Source organism: Cucumis melo, chromosome 6 (genome assembly GCF_025177605.1).
Source record: "Cucumis melo cultivar AY chromosome 6, USDA_Cmelo_AY_1.0, whole genome shotgun sequence".
NCBI classification, from domain to species: Eukaryota; Viridiplantae; Streptophyta; class Magnoliopsida; order Cucurbitales; family Cucurbitaceae; genus Cucumis; species Cucumis melo.
Genome location: NC_066862.1, coordinates 1,021,569 through 1,038,537, shown reverse-complemented (window position 1 = coordinate 1,038,537; position 16,969 = coordinate 1,021,569). Strand labels below are relative to the sequence as shown.

At 35.8% G+C, this 16,969-nt stretch overlaps 3 protein-coding genes and 1 non-coding gene across 17 annotated transcripts; 1 reads left to right on the top strand and 3 right to left on the bottom strand.

The window, feature by feature from the left end:
• The first annotated feature begins 210 nt into the window (after positions 1-210).
• On the top strand, positions 211-2,765 carry LOC103483214 (uncharacterized). 2 transcript variants are annotated; one of them, XM_008439723.3, is made up of 2 exons: positions 211-1,102; positions 2,454-2,765. In XM_008439723.3, the coding sequence occupies exon 1, from the start codon at positions 351-353 to the stop codon at positions 1,092-1,094; it is 744 nt and encodes a 247-aa protein (XP_008437945.2). In that variant the 5' UTR covers positions 211-350; the 3' UTR covers positions 1,095-1,102; positions 2,454-2,765. The 2 variants fall into 2 exon arrangements, with proteins under 2 accessions (XP_008437945.2, XP_050941825.1); XM_051085868.1 differs by lacking the exon at positions 2,454-2,765 and adding an exon at positions 1,519-1,850 and having other exon boundaries at positions 217-1,102.
• A 945-nt stretch (positions 2,766-3,710) lies between these two features.
• Positions 3,711-8,276, bottom strand: LOC103483213 (BTB/POZ domain-containing protein POB1-like). Its single transcript, XM_008439722.3, has 6 exons — positions 7,661-8,276; positions 6,794-6,919; positions 6,424-6,545; positions 6,225-6,288; positions 5,838-6,117; positions 3,711-4,882 (listed from the first exon to the last, which is right to left on the bottom strand). The coding sequence occupies exons 1-6, from the start codon at positions 7,911-7,913 to the stop codon at positions 4,066-4,068; spliced, it is 1,662 nt and encodes a 553-aa protein (XP_008437944.1). The 5' UTR covers positions 7,914-8,276; the 3' UTR covers positions 3,711-4,065.
• A 1,166-nt stretch (positions 8,277-9,442) lies between these two features.
• LOC103483211 (phosphatidylinositol 4-phosphate 5-kinase 10) lies at positions 9,443-15,850 on the bottom strand. Of its 13 annotated transcripts, none has more exons than XR_007821548.1 (11): positions 15,455-15,844; positions 14,631-14,693; positions 14,163-14,324; positions 13,692-13,857; positions 13,399-13,509; positions 12,679-12,866; positions 12,405-12,499; positions 12,057-12,168; positions 11,574-11,861; positions 11,241-11,459; positions 9,443-9,735 (listed from the first exon to the last, which is right to left on the bottom strand). XR_007821548.1 is itself a non-coding variant. In XM_008439721.3 (10 exons), exons 3-10 carry the CDS (start codon positions 14,309-14,311, stop codon positions 11,444-11,446), a joined length of 1,083 nt encoding a protein of 360 aa, XP_008437943.1. In that variant the 5' UTR covers positions 14,312-14,324; positions 14,631-14,693; positions 15,461-15,850; the 3' UTR covers positions 11,087-11,443. The 13 variants fall into 13 exon arrangements, 10 of the variants coding, with proteins under 10 accessions (XP_008437943.1, XP_008437942.1, XP_016899099.1 ...); XR_007821546.1 differs by having other exon boundaries at positions 15,461-15,844; XR_007821547.1 differs by lacking the exon at positions 9,443-9,735 and adding an exon at positions 9,778-9,796 and having other exon boundaries at positions 15,461-15,844.
• On the bottom strand, positions 10,352-10,543 carry MIR159B (microRNA MIR159b). Its single transcript, NR_120784.1, has one exon. It is a non-coding gene; the product is annotated as a microRNA MIR159b (primary transcript).
• Positions 15,851-16,969: the final 1,119 nt, after the last annotated feature.

Genomic DNA, 16,969 nt, shown 5'->3' with positions numbered 1-16,969 from the left:
AGGAAATTATAACATGTTACAATAAAAAATATAATGTAATCTAAATTAAAAAGGGGCAATCCTTTAATCCAAAAAATTATTTATTGGTATGTTCATAAATTATAAAAAGACATTTTTTTAAAAATGTAATAAAATTCATGATATATTTTTTTTGAAAAATTGACGTATTTTTTTTATAGGATTAATTGATGATCTATTATTTAACAACTTATTTATTAAAATAAAAATGCTACCCGGAGCCCGAAATGGTGTTAATTTCGGGCGGTGGGCTGTGGTGAACCTTCGTCAAGAAAAACCCTATTTGATGGTGAAGGTGGTGAGTAAGGGGTTTTAGCTCCGAGCTTTGAGACATGATCCGTTTCACGAAATTCAAATCTCTCTCCCTATCTGCGGATTCCAGCGCCCACCAATTGCTTCAAAGATGCTGGGTGAGTGGTACTGCCAAAGGCAAATCGAAGATCAAAGCTGGCCAACCGCTGAAGCGCTCCAAAATTACCGTTAAAAAGGGTGGAGCCGCTTCCAAAGGTGGTGATAGTGGTGGAGGAAAGAAAATCTCTCCTGAAGAGGAAAAGCTCTATGATCAATGCCTAAATGCTCCTACTCCTCTGCGGTTCTTGAAAGCTAAAGAAAGAGAACGCGAGGCCGAGCGAGAGAAGCTTGGGCTCATGAGCAAAGAGCGGCAACGCGAGATTGAGATGATGAAGATGGATAAATCGAAATTGGGGATTTCTGATTCTCCGTCGATTATTGGAACTCCGGGTTTGGATTTGATTTCGCTAGGTGTAGTCGACGCGGATAAGATTCCGAAGTATGAGTTGACAGTGGAAGATGGGCGGCGACTTGCGAAGGAATACAGTCGGGTGTTGATGAGGCAACATCGTGCAAGACGGGCAGCTGAATCGACGCTGTTGAAGATGAAGAAGGAAGCTATTGAAGCATTACCAGATCATTTGAAAGCTGCTGCTTTGGTTCCAGATATGACCCCGTTCCCCGCAGACAGGTTCATGGCGACTTTGACGCCTCCAATCGAAGGGTATATGGAAAAGATCGATGAAGCAGCAAAGAGGAGTAGCGCAAAAGAGAAACTTAGATGATCAAAGAGGTCAGAAATTTCTTTTGCTTGTGTTCTAATTTAATTTCCCCAAACTTATCCAGTAGATTGGTATTTTTATTCCAGTTGTAGTGATATTTTCGGAGACTGCATTGCTCAAGTATAGGCAATATCAATATGTTGAATCATAATTTGAACGGTTGAGTCGAAAACTTATCTGACCTTAGTGATGAGCTAGCTATGGAAAAGAAAAGCAGTATTCATTTTGGTGGTTATCTTTTGTCTCAAAATTTCCTGTTTTGGTCTAATACAATTACAAAATTGGACTCTTTACCGGTTTAGGAAACAACATTCAGGATTTAATATAGATTTGAGGGGAGGCTTCTACCTTCTCAACTGAGGAATTGCTGACTTGTGCTTTTCACATTCATATTGGTAAATTTAATGTGCATTTTTTCCATTATTAGGAGGATTTTTCCATTTCCTGGCTAAGGAACCAGTTTATCTTCTGGATAAAACCCTGTAACCCAAGATCTTGGTTAGCTGAAGTTGAAAGGGGTTCATTGTCAAAACTCGAAAGACATGTTTTATGAATTACCTGGCTAAGGAACCAAATTGTCTTCTAAATAAATCCAACCTTGTTCCGTCAAGATCTTGGTATGGAATAGCTCAAGCTGAATCGGGCGAGCCATTGTAAGGAACGCAAAGTCATGTTTTATGAATTCCACTACTGTTCATGTTTTTGGGAACTCATGTAGAAGTATAATCTGACTTATATCTTTTCCTTTGCTTCCTACCATTTGCTTCAAAGTTAAACAATTACTAAGGTCCCATTATGACGCTATCTCCTTAAGCTAAAGGAGGAAGCTCTGGCGGTTCAAGAGAATCTTCATTGTCTTCCTCATAGCTACTCGTTCAATTTTTGTTGGTTTTATCTGGTCAAATATCAGAAAACCACTCGGAAAACAGGCACTTTGCTCAGCTCTGAGACTTCCAAAGGTTCCCACGGTCAACTGGCGTCACATCTAAAAGAATCATACAATTTGACATTTTATAGTGCCTTTGATTATCACCGTGTGGAGAAAATATTCCCGATATATCCAATAGTCAAACTAAGAGAATATAGTACATTTTACCACATTGTTCATAAAAATGCGAATGCTTTCTAGATTTCATGGTTATACATTGTCATGTTCGTAGTATATGATATACTAAACCTTTCTTGTCTGATGGTTCATCTTCATTTGCATTGGTTTATTCTGTCCCCTAATATTTCACTCTGGGAATCTAGAGACATAAAATTATTTGCTCGTTAGGAGCTGATAACTGATGAGATTTCCTATGGTGCAATCACATTGATTATTATTGTTGTTTCTTTCTTGTTTTTCTTTGTTTGCATTAGATTACAAGTGGATGAAGCTTGCAGGTTGGATAAGAAGAGTTCGTAGCAGTTAGAATCTGAAAACCAAAGCTCGTGGTTGCATTTCTTTAAAAGAAGAGCCACGAAGTAGTAGGATGTGTGGTAACAATAAGGTCTCCTGAATTTTTCAAGATTGTAACTTCAAGGCTTTTTCAAGAAAATGCTTGGAGCAACATTCTTCCTTTACCGTTATCATTATTATTTATCACTATTTTTGGGGGTTGGTTTTCTGTTTTTGGATTGATTTCGATGGGGTTTGTGATATTTTCAATTCCACAGGTTTCTTTTGTCAAATTTAACACCTTTTTCCCCTGTTGAGAAAGAAAATTATTTTCACATATTTACATATACATATATGCATCTATAAATATAGATATATACATATATACATACACACACATATATATTTATACTTATTTATCAAAACAACAAAAAACAAAAGCAGAGAACATTTCACTACGAGAAATTTGTGGGAATGGGACAGAGGGCGGGGAGTGGAATCCCTGTCTTCACCCTACCTCGTAGACATCTCTGTTTATCACTGATTTAGAAAGGCAACACCAAGAGAAAAGGAGCTGATGGAGAGAAACGCCAGGAAAAAAGAAGAAAAAAGGATAATTGATGACAAGATTCTTGATGGGCGAGCAACATCTTTTCATTTTGGACTTTTTTTCCACTAGTAAATTAAGGCTTCATTGAACTAAAAATGTCAACATTTTACTATTGACAGTTAAGTTTTATTTTAATTTGGTTTCCAATTTTCAATATTGACATTTTTATCCCAATTTTTCATTATTTTTCATGTTTTATTATTAATGTATGTTAATGAATTTAAAATAATTAAACAAATTATAATTAATTAAATTTTACTTTGTGAATAACTACTTTAAATGTAAGTATTCTGTAAGTGAATACTTAGTAAAGAATTAAAGTTAAAATGAAAAAAATCGAATTACAAAAATTAAATTGAAACAAAGTTGAAAAAACAGGAGTAAAATTGTAATATTTTGGAAGACTAAAATAAAACTAAAATCTAGACTGAAAACGACGTGACATCTTAAAATCTAAGGGACAAAATAAAAATCAGACCAATTTTTTACAATATTTTATTAATAATTAATAATGCATACAAATACAATGAATGAAATTAGGCATGTCAAAGTCAACCACCGTTCAAATCATGAAGATGAAGTGAACATGCTATATATATATATATATAGTAGTAATAACAAATAGCAATAATAATAATAATCACAATATCAATAGATCAATCAAGTTTCTAAGGCTACCAAATACATTTCAAAGATCTAAGGATGCCACAAGTCCAGGTTACAAACGTTGATGGTTAAGTATGGAGAAGAAAAGTAAAGCAATATCCCGAGAGATTTTGGTATAAAATACTTGAGATCCACTCAAGTATCACTAATAAAAACAGCTTTACTATTACATCGCCTTCGTCGAGAAGAGGGAACGATGTCAAAAGGGGAAAAGAAACCCATACAAAAGATTAGATGGTTAGACACACCTAGACCACACAGCCCTTGGATACTTTTTAGAAACAAAACAAATCAAACTTATCGTGGTCAATGAAAGTTCAGCTCCTGATGGTAAGTTCAGCTCTAAGATGGAGGACTCCATTAATAAAGTAGTGACTGTCTTCCGCCATGAAAGAAGTCCATGGTATTGCAAACAAGTTTCTATACCCAACTGCCTTGCCTCCAGTGAACGTGTAATTGCCCTTATATTTGCTTACGAACTCCTCCGTTGGCTTTGATCTTGCAGCAAATTCATAGTCAACTGCAAAAGATACTGATCCTTTTTCCTGCATTCCCAAGAAAAGCCCAAAACAATGGAATGAGCTTTGCTGATCCATGTTGCAGTGAGCCGAAAGAAAAAAACCTTGTCCACCCAAGTGGAATGCCTGAGAATACACTCTACCCGACGGAAACAAATTTGCGCACTCTTCCCGCTTTAGGTCCAGGTATACCACACACTGCTGCCGAGGACGATCGAACTCAACAACCTTGACTGGACGATATTTATAAGCTCTCTCGATAAAGAAGCGGCGGTTTGAGGTAGATGCCTCATCAGCAGCTAAAATTCTCTGCCGGTGAGGAGCCTCTGCCTTAAAAAAAAGGGCCTCAAGCACAAGTTTGCAAGCAACATCATGATCAAAGTCATTGCAAGTCAGAACTTTCTTAAGCTTTCGACATGTCATAAAGGGGAATCGAATATAACGAGCAAGTCTAGCCCCTAACACTTCTCGTCTCTCCTCCAACTTTGGATACTGTGTTCTAGCCCACTTCAGGATGAAGTCGTATACTGCATCCTCTGATGCAACTTGAAGATCGTCACTGGAAAGTATTGCTTCCACTCCTGCAAGAGGCAATGCCATAACCTCCTCCTGGAACCTGGTAAAATACCAAATTCTAACAATTAGTTTCAAAATTCACGAAACAAACGTTTTTCTAAGCTAAACTTGTTGAAATTGCATAATTGCTGTTTATATCGTCACTGGAGATTTAAGAAATCTCAATATCAACAGTGCATTCGAACATGGAAGCAGATCCTCTGTTTTGGGAGTATGTTTGTTATTTTGCAGGTGATTAGTTGTCCACCTAACTAGGTTCATAACAAAAATCTAAGTGAATTTAGGGCAATTCTCTTGCAAACTAAGACCAACTTTCTTAGTGAGGTGGGACCACCAAAACTTGGAAGTATTTAAAAGACCCAAAAAAGAGGACAAAGTATTAGTTGAAGAAAACACTGCACTAACCACGAAATCAAGATGCAAATAATTGGAATATTCAATTCCATTCATCAAACTTTTAAAAACAAAAGGGGAGATTAAAGGTCCAAAATTAGCACTACCATTTGAGAGAACAAGTTAGGGGTACGTATGTAAGATTATTATGATACTAGTAAGGTGCATTGTGATAATTAGGTAAAGGATCTTGGTTATAAATAAGGGTGATTTAGTGTTCTAAGGGTGATTTAGTGTTCTAAGGGTGTGGTTAATTTTGGGGAGAGTTTCCATTGTTGGACTTTGGGAGAGAGATAGCCCTCTCGAAGGGCTATGTTCTATGGTAAGTTCTCTTGATATTGCAATATGATAAGTTTTCTTCTTAGATGGTATGCTAATCCTAACAACCACATACTACTAACATTGGAATGTAGTTGAAATTTTTCCACAGTTACAATTATGTCGAGAAATATATGTTTTCTTCTAAAGGGAACAATGTGGCAGCAGGTCCCATTCCACCCAACCCTCCACCACACCACCACCACCACAGACAAAGGTTGGGGAATAAAAAATAATGAAAAATTAGAAGACTAGGTATAAGTGGAAAGAATCAGAAAACTTGCTTGGTAATGTCCTTGTAGCGAACAGCAAGATACTGCTTTGCTGCATCGGTCAAAGGTTGGACTGCTTCAGCCATTAAGACACTGGATGGGAGCTCTAGATACAGCAATGCAGACTCAGGTGTCATGGGCAAGTTTCGCAAAAGTCTGCTGCAATATCTCATGCATGAAGCAACTTCAAATTTGTCTGCAGCCATAAGCACATCGAGCAAAGCCGAAGCAGTGCTACAAGATAGGGTATTACTATACATAAAATTCAGCAACTCCATTAGTGCAGCTTCCTCTGTTTGATTGAAGGAATAAAAAGACAAATTATAAACAGTGTGGTCACTGGCCTGTAACAAATAAAAGGATATAGAGACAAAAGATGGTAAAAATTTGTATGTTTACCTGAGGCAGTAATTCGTAAGGTCACATTCCGCTGTTCAGACTCCCTCATCCCGTTAGAGAACAGCTAGACAGGAAATTATTTCTTAGATAAGAGAAGAAATTATAGAGAGAAGAAATTATAGAAGACAGTCACTACAAAAATATAACAGCAGAAGGAAACTACATATTTTGAATCGTGTAAATACATATTTGCTTTTACCTTATAGAAAAAAGGACTTTTGGCAGCCAAAATTGGGGAGCTGATGTGCAGTGTTTTAACTTTAATAACAGTCGAGCAATCCATCCCCCAGCTTGATTCGTCGCCATTTGCAGCTTCGTCACCTGCAGTACATGAAAATTTGAAGACGTCTTATTCTTGTAATCTAATGATTTTATATTGCCTGTCAACTCCGATGATCCTGACCAAGTAAGTTACATAATACAAAAAAACTTTGATAAACACTTAACACACATACACAAGGATTTGAAACATGCGGTTTCGAAAGAAAAAAAATTCAAGAGAACATATTTGCACTTAAGAGACCAAAATAACAGCAATAAGTTGGCCTCCTCAGCTGGATTGTCTATACCTGAATGTAACTCTTCGATCATTTGAGCAGGTTCATCGTCTAAATTGTCACAAGGTATGGCGTCGTCCATATCGGGTTGGCTTCCATTTAAAACTTGCTCCTCGGGGCATCCGTTTAGATCAACAACTGCAAACAAAGTTGATTATAAAGAAAACAAAGTTTGAACAAGAAAAGGAACCAAATGCATAGGGAATACGCATAAAAGACCATGTTATACAACAATAATTGAAATTACAGTGCAATTCAACAATATCCACGTCCAATTAATGACAATGTAATATAAAACTAATAGTACGTCTGACGTCTACAGAGCAAAACAAGCTCAATAAAGAAACTTGCTTGATCACAGGCCAGTTCTATCAAAACAACAGAAAAACAAACCAGAGCAATTACTATGAGGCAAACAATAGTTTCATTTTCATATAATGAAAACAGACATAACATTATGAAAACTCAAATTATTTAGGTTCATTGTATGTGAAAATCATATAATGAAGAAGTTATAAAATCATTCGTTGACGATGTATATCATTCATTTGCTGTGGCAGCCTTTCTCTATCATACACACCCGTCAAAATGTAAAATCCAGCGTCGTAAGTTCTCATAATTTCAATAAAATGACATTAACAACTAGCAACCATAGGTTCCCCATCGTCTTTTCCCCCGATCATCATGAAATTTCACTTCCTTATTATCTCCTCCGACGCCACCCCCCTGGGGGAGCTAATATATCATCATTTCCCAAATAATAAATTGAAGACTTCAATGACTCCAGATTTTCTCTTTTTCATGAATACGAACGAGCAAACGGAGGCAATTCCATGGGAGGGAAATCAAAAGAGAAAAATGAAAAGGAAAGATTTTTACCGTTATCCTTCTTGCAATCCTCTCTTCTTCTCTTCCGTCTGGCCCAATCGAGGATGCTAGTACATCCAACGGAATCGGGACGGGACTCGGGCGGTTCCCCCATAATCTCAATCCGTAACAAACGATCAGAGAAATTACTATCGTTAAAAGCGAAACCAAAATCGGCGTCGGATGATGAAGCGCAAGAGGCACGAGAATAATCAGAATCCATCCCGGCGGTGGGGTCAAAAATATCAGAGTTCAAATCCTTCATCTTTCTCCCACCCCCCCACTGAACCCCCAAAAACCAACAGAAAGAGAGAGAGAAAAAAAACCCTAAATCTACAGAATCAAACAAAAAAGAATTGGAAGGCCAAAAAAAATGGAAATACGCTACATTTCAGTTTGAAGGAGGATAGTGAGGATTGGATTGAGGCCTTAGCAATTGAGAAGCGTTGGGGGAGAGAGAGGGAGAATTGTTTTCAGAGAGAGAGAAGCAGAAGAAGTAAAAGCGGTAACGAGGCGCCCTTTGAAGAAGAAGAAGAAGAAGAAGAAGAAAGTTTAACAAAATGGTTCGTTAGCAATTTGTTTGGTTACTTGGGAATAAGAGGGAGGGAGGGAGGGCGCCCCTAACAACTTCCCACCCTAAAGGTGGATTGGATTTATCAATTTATCAATTTCTCAATGACCTGTCCCTAACACACTTCTCCCGTTCCCTCCCCCACACTAAGACTCTTTTTTACTTCAAGCTGATAGATGGTCCGTGAGGCCCAAACTCATGATGGCTGAGCCCAAGTCCATTGGTACGATCTGGGTCATACTCATGCAGGCTAGGCCCAATCTAAGCCCATAATGATTCCAAACTTCTTGTTTTGGTGTAAATATCAATGATGTCCATTGTTCTATGAATAATATAAGATTTGATTATTGTTCTTCCATCTTTTGATTATTATGTGGACCCACATCTATCTTTTTCTTTTTCTTTTTTTCTTTTTTTACGAACTCTCCATCATATATCAATTTTATCTACAACTATATGATTTGTAATCTATATCGTTATCGATATTAGTAATTAGTACCAACGTCGATGTTAGTAGCAATATCAACTCTATATCAATATCAAATAATATCATCTTATTAAGTAACATAACATAGCAATAGATTTAGTTTGAAAATTGTCGTTTGATTAATATTTTTATGAGAAAATTGTGTCTTTCTTTTATTTTTTTTGTTTAAAAAGTTGTTATCTAAATTGAAATTTGAATTATTATATTACTTTTTTAAATTATGTATTTTCTTAATTTTCACTGGCAAATGCACATGCACACATGCAAACTACAGTTGCATCAATTTTTAGTAAGTAGAATCTCATTCTCTTTGCAACTGAGTATAATTACAAATGATACGTGTAAAACAAAAATGCACACATGCACGTTGCAGTTACATCAATTTTTAGTAAGTAGAATCTCGTTCCATTTACAATTAGGGTTCATTACAATCGAGACAATTTTGATTACAAATGACAAATGTTTGAATCTCCATATTTGACTCTCAGGTAAGACCTCTCTCCCTCGTTACAGTTACATCAATTTTTAGTAAGTAGAATCTCATTCCACTTGCAACAGAAAATCATTACAATTGTGACAATTTTGATTACAGATGATGGATGTTCAGATCTCCACATTTAATTCTCCGAAAGACCCTCTTCCTCTCTTTTTATCTCACAAATTTGATTCTCGTCTCTCAAACCAACTATTTTTCTTTTGCATGTTATTAAAAATATAATCAAATGATAGCTAAATGGAAATTTAATTGTTGAGTTCATAATTTTCATATTAGAAAAGATCTTTTCATGGTACATATGCTACTATCTATATACAATAGAGTTGGCTAGAAATAAAATATTTGCATCATCTTCGTCAAGCCAATAGATCAAGTGAGGAAAACTTGCTATCCAGTAACCAAAACAAAGCTTGAATCTTTGCCCAATGAAGTTACCATCTCCATGACTCCATCCATTGGTGTGACGGTATCATCGCACCTCCACCAAAAAGAGCTAACCGTAAAGCCTCTTTCATGACAATCTTCACATCAACCTACATAATTGATTGTTTAAAGAGAAGTGTTCACATACATTTTGACCAAACTTCTCATTCGCTATAAAAAAAAAAAAAAGAAATTAAAACATCAACAAAAGCTATCAACAATAATTTGTTATTAAAGAGAAACAATTAAATGAGTACATTTAAGATCTATAGAATAAGATCTTTTGTAAATTATACTCCTCTTTGTTGAATTTATTTTGAAAATCAACAATAACATTTAACGTTTTCGAACCGTCCAACCATTACGATAATTTCAAAGAGCAAACAAAAGAGAAGCAATAAATTATATGAAGACACGTATGGTGATTGACCGACAAAATGATTGACGTTCATTAAAATTTGATTGCCCTCTACTCTTTATTATACAAGACACTATCGATCGATACAAATCGTAACGACTTTTAATAATCGTTATAAAACAAAAAGAAATCATCATCAATCTTTACAAATTTGGAGTAGGGTAATAAATCTACCATAAAAGATTGGGTTTTTCAATAATTTTTCCAGCATTACTTAATTTAACAAATTCAAAAGAAACATTAGAGTAAATTTACATGCAAACAATAAAAAATGATAGATAAGAAGAAGAAGAGAAAAGAGAAGAGAGGGTTATTAAGAGGAGCTCCCTTCAATCCAATAAAGGAAAAGAGAAGGTAAGAACAGCTCCGAGCGCATGCAAACCTTTGGAAGGTGCGGCCGCCATGGAGGCAGAGCGGCACCCCACAGGTATTCATGAACTCGCAGCACTTCCTTTCACCTTCCTCCCACCCTCTCTTTGAATCAAAGGGAGCTCCATCGCTGCCCTGTCTCACCCTCCGCCTTCGTCTCAAGCGGTGGAGGCAATGCATATAAACTCACACAGAAACACCCTTTATATAGAGAAGGAAGAGAATGAAGCGGTGTTAACTATTAATGGAGACGGGCAAGGCGAATCTGGTATATGGATCTTCTCTTTAAAAGAGAAACAGAAAGAAAGAAAGAAACAGAGAAATGAGAGAGATCTCGGATCTGTGTGTTTTATGGAAATTACAGAGTCAATGGTGGGGTAGAAGGCAGAAAGGCACCTTATTTACAAATTTCCATTTCTGGAGAAGCCTTTTTTTGCAACGGTTAGAATTTTATTTTGTGTAGAAACAGCTAGTTTTGATCAAGCAGTATTACTAAGAAACAGATTCAAACGTGGTTACAGAAAGTTGAAAAAGTGAGCACTGGTTTTCACATTTCCCACTGCTGCTTGATTTTTTCCCTTATAAAGAACAAATGGGGTTTTTCTCCTTCTCTGACTTCCTTCTTCTATGATTTTTTTTTCAGTTCATATTTCATCCAATTCATTTGCTCCTCGTGTCATAAATATACTTCCTCATAGAATGAATTCAAAACAAGGCCAATAGAGCCATAGAGTTAAGAAATCTCAGGCAAACAACACATACAGTTTAAATGTTTTACTATAACTCTAGTATGAATCAAAAGATAACGCCTGAGCAATTTCTAATAACCTCTCTGAGTCTTCCTGAAACAATGGAGCTCCAACTTTATCATATTCAGCTGCAATGTATTTGTCTCTGCTAACAATCTCTTCTCCTAACTGACCCTCGATGCCTTCCTATACATTATGACTTGCAAATCATGATGTGGGTAAGGAACAAACATAACTTATTGTTGATTTCTCCCCCACTGGGTTGACTTGACTTGATATGGATCAATACTCAAAATTCCTGTAAATGATCACATAAGATGGATGTTGATTCCCAAAGCCACTGTTTAAGAATGAATATGAATTGTCCAGTTTCCTTTTGAACAAGTAAATGAACAATGGTAAAGAGACTCACCAGTTTTTATTTGATTCTCTTGCTAGAAATACTTTGGCAAGAAAATCCTGGAAGCGAGAAGAATACACTTTGGGATTCACGGCTGAGATTGACTTTGAATCATACTGTATCGATTTGTAAGCATGCTCGAGCCGCTTTATAACATTATAGTTCTGGAAAATGTCTATTATTCCAAAGTATAGCAATACATTGTAGCACTCTGGCACCCTGACCCTGCTTGGTGATGAAACAATCCCCATTTCGTTCCTTGGCGTCCTGACTGCACTAGCAGGAAGCTTTGCACCAAACCTGATACCAAAGTATGCAACACATTTGTCAGTTAAAATACTGTATTTTTTTTCATAATTTACCGTTCTGGCTAAAATTCAGTTCAGCTGTTGTGTTCACATTCACCAAATAGGTCATATTAATAGAAACAAGCTGGTTTTTACTATTAAATAGAGTTCAGAATGATCTGAAGAACCAAAGATTGATGGTGGATACCTGCCATTATGTTTAAGAATGTCAGCGACAGTCAAGTCTGCATTATCATGAACTGGACCGGTCCTCGTTCCTGAAACAGAGTTTCTCCTGTCTAATAAGCCTGAATGGAACCCTGAAAAGTCATGTTTGGTATACAACTTTTTCTTTCAGAGTATGCTACACAAATGATGATTTAGCAGAACTCAGACTGCCTTATATAACAAGTGTATGTTACGATCACTGATATAAATTTAGTAATCTAGAGTTACTTCAGATGCAGATGTCACAAAGAAAAAGGAAAAAAGGAGTTCAAATATTAGTATGTGAATTGAATTGAACAAACGTCTGATAGATAGGGGAGAGAAATACCTTGACGCGAGGAGGCATCTATATGTACACCAAGCAAAAGACTGTAGTCCATGATGCCCTCAGCCTCCAAAAACTCGCAATCATACTTGAGTTGCCTGAAAAGAAAAACAAAAGTGAAACAAGAACACTCTTAAAACTATGCCGCAGTCAAATGATAGAAAAGTGTTGAGAAGATAGCTTTCCACAGCGAAAGCCGACTTCTTCCGGATGAATTTTTATGAAGATGAGAAATCATCCTAAAGCATTTTAGAAAGCGTTGGAGCAATGAACTTACGACAATATCTTGTTACGGAGTGATGGTTCCAGGTAAAAATAGAAATCAAGATCTATATCCTTATATACTATCTCCTCATGGACTATCACTTTATTGAAATTTCGACCTCTTGACGACCCTTTGAGATCATATCGCCTATGCAAGTGCAAATCTGATTGCAATACATTTGACATGACTGCAAAATAAACCTGTGGAAACATAAACCAATTAAACAAGCATAAAATTCATCTAAAAAAGAGTAATCAAAGCCACGTTCTCAATTCTCCATTTACTCTCAATAATCATTCAGAAAGTATCACATTATGCTTTAGTTCAAATGAAAGCTTAGAGCTTTTGGAAATAGGATCTTTCAGAATATTGAAAATAACACACGTAATCTCTATACAGTTTATGAATTGCATTCTTCAAGATGAAACTCTTCATCAAAGCTTAGAAACAGCCATTCTATGAGGTCATATAGCAGAGGTGCTTATCTTTGTTTTCCTACATATACAGTAAGAGCACAAGCTCATGAGACAGGACCCAAACACAGACAAACCTCCAATACATTGTAAGAGGAGAGAAACGCATATTAAAGAACAGGGATTCTAGAATCGTTGATTAGTAATTTTAGGATGACCCTTAATTGCTAGTAAGAACTTTACGTTATATATATACACACACATTTTTAGGAGTAAAGTTTTCAAAACAATAAGATACTAAGGTTACCGAAATTTTCACCTTAATACCTCCAATTGGCCTCACTACGTGAAGTCCATATAACGTAGTCAACAAAGAAAACCCATGTTTTTTAAGATGTCGATAGTACTTTGGAAGCATCTCCCTGAGAACCTGAGATCAAGGTGTGAGCTAAAATAAGGTCTCAATGCACGCTCTAATTCAATATATATAGAGTAGAAAGTTTCGGGGGGAAAAGCAGCTTTTTCAGGTAAAAATTTCTGGTTAGGAAACTTGAATTCTATTTATCTGTAAAGCAAGCAGTCATTCTTGAATAAGCATGGGGATAATCTTACCTTCACTTCAGATTTTCGCAGAGTTTTAATCACGAATCGGTCGTCATTTGACAGAAATATCACATTGCCAATTCTTCCCGGCGAAGAAACCTCTCTTAGGGTCTCATCACCACAAACAGACAACATATAGTCAGCATAGTCTATTTTTTCTAGCTCTAGTATGTTTCTGAATCAAAAAGGAACAGAAAATAGAAACTGTCAGAGTTCAAGTTCGTCTAGCTTTAAGATTGCTGGGTCTTGTAAAAATCGTTAAGGGGATGGGTTCACAAAATATAGATAGCTCTTCTGGGTTTTGGTTTATATTTTTTCACAAGAAAACCTTGATTAGTTGCTTCCAACGAAACTAATGACTACTTTCCCCTTTTCCAAAAAGAAAAAAAAAAGTGTTTAAAACAAAGCCAGTTTGAAACAATTCCATTAGTCTTTTCCCCCCATCTTAAAATAGCTACTAAGTTTTTGAGGGAGGAGAACCTGAACACTGCAGGACAATAGTCTTTCCACTCGAAGTCAGTATATGAGCCTTGAGGAAGTCGTATATTGTTCTTCTTTGTATATTGAATCCAATTATTTTTAGTGGCTTTGAAGTCCTGTGGTGAGAGTTCCCCTCTCCCCATTGCCATTAACGACCCTGCACTGCAACAGAGAAATCTAATTCAAGGACAAACAATTGCAACAGAAACTTTGATATGATTCACTAATCACACATAAGCAGTCCAAATAATAACGAAACAGAAGTCCTTGGTCAAGCACAGGGATTGTGGTATTAAACAAAATTGCCCAGTTGAGAATCTTTCTAAAGCCTATAATGATTGAAATCATCAGAAATGGTGTTCAATATTGCTCCTTGTGTTATATAGATTAGCTTGCTTTGCAACAAGACTTGAAATCGAGCTTATAGTGTCTTAAAATATCCCATCTCTGTAGAGCAATTATACGAACCGGATCAATGCCCAAATTCCCTTGCGTAATCCAGTAATCGTTGAATTCCCAGCTTGATTACAACTAGAATCAGCCAAAAAAAAAAAAAAAAAAAAACCAATGTCAAATGTCAGAGTTAGTGACGAATCCTTCGCACTCCAGAATCTTCACAAAAGCCATACTAGATAATAAAGGTAAATTCATATACAAATACAGGGTAAAAAACGATAGTCATTTTCTACTTTGCATATAACCCAGATAGGATCACAACCTCAAACACTAAAATCGCATAACAAAACATCAGGTTAATGATTTTGCGTTCTCCCATGGCATCTATCTCAGTTTAGTTCTTTTGTCCTTTACGATATTTACAAGCCTTACTCAGATTTAACCGGCTATCTCTCAAAAGCTGAGATTATCTTATCTTCAACTATTTTATTATAAGCATCAGAAATTCTGGGTCATCTTATGCAAGGTTATTTTCTCAGAGTGTGGGCCATCATAGCCAGAAAAGCTCTGGGGGCCTCTTCATTGCTGCCCCCGAACTGCTCTGATGTACTCGGAAACGTTACAGAGATATAGGACCCCAAGATAAAATTACAAACAGAAGTAAAAAAAAAAAAAAAAAAAGAAAACCCAGATTCATTAGGGGTCTGAGAAACCCAGATTACCCCAAACAAGAAGCATGTGAAAGGAAAAACAAAAATGTAAATCAACCAAACCCCATTTGAGAAATTTAAGCAATTGAATCCTAGAACAAAAAAAGAAAAGCAAACAGGCAATAAATGAAGGGGAGAAAAAAGAGACAGAGACAGGATACAGAATGATGAAAAGGAAAGAATTACCTTTACCTTTGTCAGAAGAAGAATGGGTTGATGGATGGAGAAAATAAGGGTGCCATGGAAGGGAAGGAAGAGATAAAAGAAGAAAATGAGCGAGAGAGAGGAATAATGTTGGTTTTTGTTGAAATGGTTAGAAGGGTTAGATCGAGGGGAATTGGGAATGGAATGAATGAAGGGTGTGTCAGAAATGGAGGTTAGAGGCGATTGAATTGCAGGGGAAAATACAGTTTTTGGCGCCACATTTTGTTGTGGCATTTTCTAACCAACTCTCCTATTTTAGGGAACCTTACACTAAATCAAATCTCCATTGCCAAGGTGCCTCCTTTGTCCCCCTCCCCTTTAAAGTACATTCTTAGCTACTCCTCTCCCTATTCCTCACTCGGATTTCTCATTTCCTTTCTACCATCACATAACCAAAACGTTTCTAAACCTTCAAACACCATATAATTGAATTGAAAAAACAAATCTACAATATGGTTTTTAACGTTTTTAGTACAACCTCAATTCTTAACATTATTTATTGAAAGAATTTGTTCGTGAGTGAGTTAGTCGTTATCAAACTACTATTTTGTTGACATATTTAGATATGTTATTTGAATTCTATTCACGTTGCCTATCAATAAAATATAACCTTTGAATTTAAAAACACACAATCTTATCGTTTGTAAGGGGTATGTTCCATGTTCACATATGTTTATAAAATCATGATTTAATAATATTTAACTTGATGTTAACATATGTATATAATTTTTTGTTTGAAAATAACTAAGACTAGCACCAAATTAAATATATATATATATATATATATATATATAAAAGAAAGATGGGGTTTTCTTTTTATATATATATATTTACCCAAAGCTCAACTCACAAAACATACCAAGGAATTGAGACATATATTTATTAAGAATATTTGTTTTTAGGGTTAACTGCTGCTCAGAATTTTGGTTTATAAGGAAAAGAATAACAGGAATGGACAAATGGGAAGAACAAAAATCAAAACGAGAAAAACAAAAATTAACTAATTAGTTAATTAATTGGATAATAAAAGGTAGAAACAATCACATTAAAAAATTAAAAGTAAATGGGAATTCGACAAACGTTCCATGTGATGATGCGAATACACGTACAAGAGACATTACCAACACATTATTGGTTTTTCAGAAAACAAAGTTAGGTTTTTTTTTCTCATTGGGTATAGTTTAATTATGAAGTAATATTAGACATACCCAATTAGAGACAAAATTTTATAATTTTCATGTGAATTAAGGGGACAAGATTCTTGGTTAACGAAAAACCTCGTTAAGTTGAAATATATTTGTTGTCGTTGAGGCCCTCTCGTAGACTTGACCTTTGATCCATTTCTCCTAGTTATTTTCGTAACGGTTTAACTCTCCTTTTCAAAACACACATTTTCCTATGCCTACTTCTGTTACCCTTTGGATTTGGGTCTGCTAAGCTACAAATATATTACCAAGTAAAAAAGTGTCTTTTAAAATGGATTAGAACTTGGCCATG